Consider the following 3704-nt stretch of genomic DNA (forward strand, 5'->3'; position numbering starts at 1 on the left):
CAAAGTGGTATGTATGGGGAAATATACAAATCCACACCGGGAGAAGGGGACTGGGAGGTTATCTATTAAAATCAGAATAGTGATTATCTCTGGATTATGGGTTTATGGAAATATTTATTTTTCATTTGCTTTTTTATCTCTAAATTTTCTGGTTGAATGTATATTATTTTTATAATAAATGTTACTAAGGAAAATATTTACCACCAGTACAAGATTTTAAAGACCTCCATGCAATGTATGTTTTTAGTTTACCAAATGTGGGAAAAAACCCAAAACCATCTATCAGTGCATATGCTGCATAGCTTTTTTTTTTTTTTAAAGGAGAGACGACTTATAAAGCAATGTGGGAACAATATTTATTCATCTGTTTTTTAAAATGTGACAAATTCTTTTAGAACACCAATAAATGTACATCTTAGAGAATGTAAAACAAATTAAATCCTAATTAGCTTTTACGTGTTTTGCTTTAGCAAGACTGGAAATATAAGCCATTGGCTAATGTTCATAAAAGGACTAATCAGTCAGCAACCTTACACTTGGTGAGGAGAGGAAAATAAGTTCTGGTTCAGTATAGATTTTCCATCTCATATGTGTTCTGGGCTCTGTTCCAGGAACAATGCTCACTCCTTTTTGAAGATCCTCTTGGCTTCCACTCCTTCATATACATAAGTCTGAAACGTGTTAACAAACAGAAGAATTTGCCATTAAGATTAAAGGCTAAATTAAGAAAAATATTAGTAGTATTATAGCTTTGAAATAAGTTTATAGTTTTTTTTTCTTGTACCTGATAACAACACTTTATACAGATACAGGATACATCCATTTAAAAACACGTTTTGGTTTTTAGTCACATTTTTAGTTAAAATAGGCTCAATGTATTGACATATATACGTTTTCTTCAATAAATAGGCATCAGAAAATATCTGTATTTTAAAAATCAGTAAGATTAATGAGAAAAGTAATAGTCTATTTATTGATGATATAACTCAACAACCCCCAAAATAAAATCATTGCTGTGTGATTATTTTCGCCTTTGGAAAATAACTATAATAACCACTCACCTGGACCATTTCACCACCTACAATTTCTCGGACAGTATTTAGTTCATTTCCATTGTCCACCCGTTTGAATTTTCCAACAAGTTTATTTCCCTCTAGGCTCCAAGTCCCCTATATAAAATTTAAAAAAAATAATAAAATAGCATTTTTTAGGGTCTTACATGTGTCAGGCCCTGTTTTGAGGCCTACAGGTCTACTTCTTCAAACTTCACTATGACCCTATGAAGTAAATATTATCTCCATTTCACAGATGAGAAAACTGAAATACAGTAATTTACCTAAAGTCACAAAGCCAGGGTTGAACCTAGGTTATTGGGCTCTAGAGTATGCGCTGGTAACCATCATGCTGTCCTCACTCAATTGTTTCCAAATGCCAGATTTTAAGGCAGATCATCAGGGCTTCTTTTTTCTAAACCTTTCACATTCAAAAGAGTGTTCTAAATTTAGTCATAGTTCATATTAGTTTCATGGAGAAGCTAACAAGCTTGTGCTTGTTTTAATTTATGTAATTGTTGTAGTAATTAAAACATAACCACAATGGATAAAATATTTGACAGTGTGATTGTCATTGGAAACATGTTTAATTTAACCAGAAGAATTCTAAGGGCAAAAAAGTTTTTCAAAACTCAGTTGAAAAATGTGACTCCATAAAATTTTATTTCAAATATTAAAAGTTGAATTCCCAATGACCTAGATTGTAGCATTAGGCCTTTCCATTTGGTCACAAATTCATTCACTAATTTATTCATTTATTGTATTATTTCAGTTACATTAACTAAATGTCTATTACGTTTACGTTAGATAACTCTAAAAGCTTTTGTTGCTGTCAGATATGTAAAGTTGAAAACACTGAACTTTAGTTTTCTTTATGAAGAGGTGTATACTCAGTCATTCAAAGATATTTTTCTAATTCTTATTGTTTAATCCTTTACAGATGTGTATGAAAATCAAAATGTTATGTTTAAATACTCTGCTAACTAACTAACTTGTTTGATATATAATATGGATAAACTCCATTGGCTGCTTCAGTAAATGAAGGAGACCTACATTAATTAAACCATTCAATGACAGAAAGCAGAGATTATTTTAGTATTGTGTAGAAAAATCAAGAATACATTGCTTATAAAAAATTTCTTACAGTGAGTTCAGTTCCATCTGCGAGGCTATAATTAAAAGTGACACCAAGCTCAAACACAACTTCAATGTTTCGAAAAGTGCTTGATTCTTTGACTGTGAATTTGTTTCCTTCTTGTGTAATTATCAGTTTCAAATTGTCATGAGATGCAAGCTTCCTTTTCACCACATTAATACCTGCAAAGGGAAAGAGATTTAAGGAAATAAAGTTAAAAAATGCCATGGAAAATGCTTACTTTTCCAAGTTTTGTTTTAACTAGTTAATTAACCAATTAATATTTTGAGGGGGGAGGAAAACCTGATAGCATTGACTTTGCACAAGAGCATCCAGATTGCTTCTGTAGAAAAAGTTCAGGCTCAATCATATCAAGCTATTTTTCCAAAACTTAAGAAAAATTAAATGAAGCAGGAATTATTGAATCTTAGAACTGAGTAAGTTTTTTAAAATTATCAATATTTTTGTTTCAGTGTTAAGTAAACCAAATTCCAGGAGTGTCAAGTGAAGGATTTTAAAAGTATATTTATATATTTATAAGGATATACAACTTTAATTCTACATGTATGGTACTCTTTTTTTTTTTATTAATGTCCTTTTGCTTTCCATAATGGCTTTAAAATTTTGAACTTCATAATTCTCTTTGTTTTTTGTGGCATTTCCGACTGTCTCAAAAATGAGAAAATTAGCAAACATTACAGTCAAATTTATTATGTCAGAGGAAAAGAGAATTAAGTCTCATTTATTCAGAGCTGTGACTTTTGATAGAATTCATTTTCATTGCTTTATTTTATGGACTTTGCTTTTCCATTCCCTAGAATTTAATGTTTTAAAGTCTGGAAGTTATCATTACACACTGCCATATTTTACTTTCCAAACAAAAAAACTATCAATTTTCAATCAGCAGTTAACGTGAATGAAATGTATCTGGATGTTTTTTGTGTTTCAGAGAATAGCACCCAAGAATCTTTTCTTCCAGTGGTGAGACAGTGTATTCCTTCCAATGTAAGAAGTGGGAATATGGTTTTTGCTACTCTGAACCATCGACCATTCCTGAGCCGCACCGCCACAGCAGGTGTCATTCTCTAAGCCTTAAGGTTTAGAAGGAGTTAGAAAGATGTCTGTGAGAAACAAAAGTACAAGCCATTAAAGTATTAAGCCCTTACCCATTTTTTCCATGAACTTTTCATAGTTCTCGTTTCGGTCTATCTTCCAAGTACCATCGAACGCCATGGTCTCCAGCTGATTGAGCCTCTAGGCAATCAGAGATTCAGGGCTGTCCTTAGGAGAGAATTTATGCTATTTCTTATCTTAGAACCAACTTCATACTGTGATGTGGAAGTTTAAAGTTCAAGAAGTCACTTAACTACATTAATGCCAAACCATCATAGTTTCCCCAGTTTCTATAAATTCCTTAGCTCCTCTCCTGAAATTCAGCTGTATTAAAGCATGATAAGCATACCTACTGTGTCTTAAACTATGATTGTGGGCACATTTATTTCAAGGATTAGAATGCA

General features: G+C 31.9%; 1 protein-coding gene across 1 annotated transcript; it reads right to left on the minus strand.

The window, feature by feature from the left end:
• Positions 1–620: 620 nt before the first annotated feature.
• On the minus strand, positions 621–3420 carry FABP2 (fatty acid binding protein 2). Its single transcript, XM_060148657.1, has 4 exons — positions 3354–3420; positions 2197–2369; positions 1062–1169; positions 621–671 (listed from the first exon to the last, which is right to left on the minus strand). The coding sequence occupies exons 1-4, from the start codon at positions 3418–3420 to the stop codon at positions 621–623; spliced, it is 399 nt and encodes a 132-aa protein (XP_060004640.1).
• Between the last annotated feature and the right edge of the window lie 284 nt (positions 3421–3704).

Source organism: Lagenorhynchus albirostris, chromosome 4 (genome assembly GCF_949774975.1).
Source record: "Lagenorhynchus albirostris chromosome 4, mLagAlb1.1, whole genome shotgun sequence".
In the NCBI taxonomy this organism is placed as follows: Eukaryota; Metazoa; Chordata; class Mammalia; order Artiodactyla; family Delphinidae; genus Lagenorhynchus; species Lagenorhynchus albirostris.

What these genes read in the sequence shown, in the direction of transcription:
- FABP2 (XM_060148657.1), bottom strand. Translation starts at nt 3,420, where the DNA reads ATGGCGTTCGATGGTACTTGGAAGATAGACCGAAACGAGAACTATGAA. An exon ending in CAGATGGAACTGAACTCACT is followed by an intron (nt 1,170 to 2,196) that starts GTAAGAAATTTT and finishes AATTTTATATAG; the next exon opens with GGGACTTGGAGCCTAGAGGG. An exon ending in TAGGTGGTGAAATGGTCCAG is followed by an intron (nt 672 to 1,061) that starts GTGAGTGGTTAT and finishes AACACGTTTCAG; the next exon opens with ACTTATGTATATGAAGGAGT.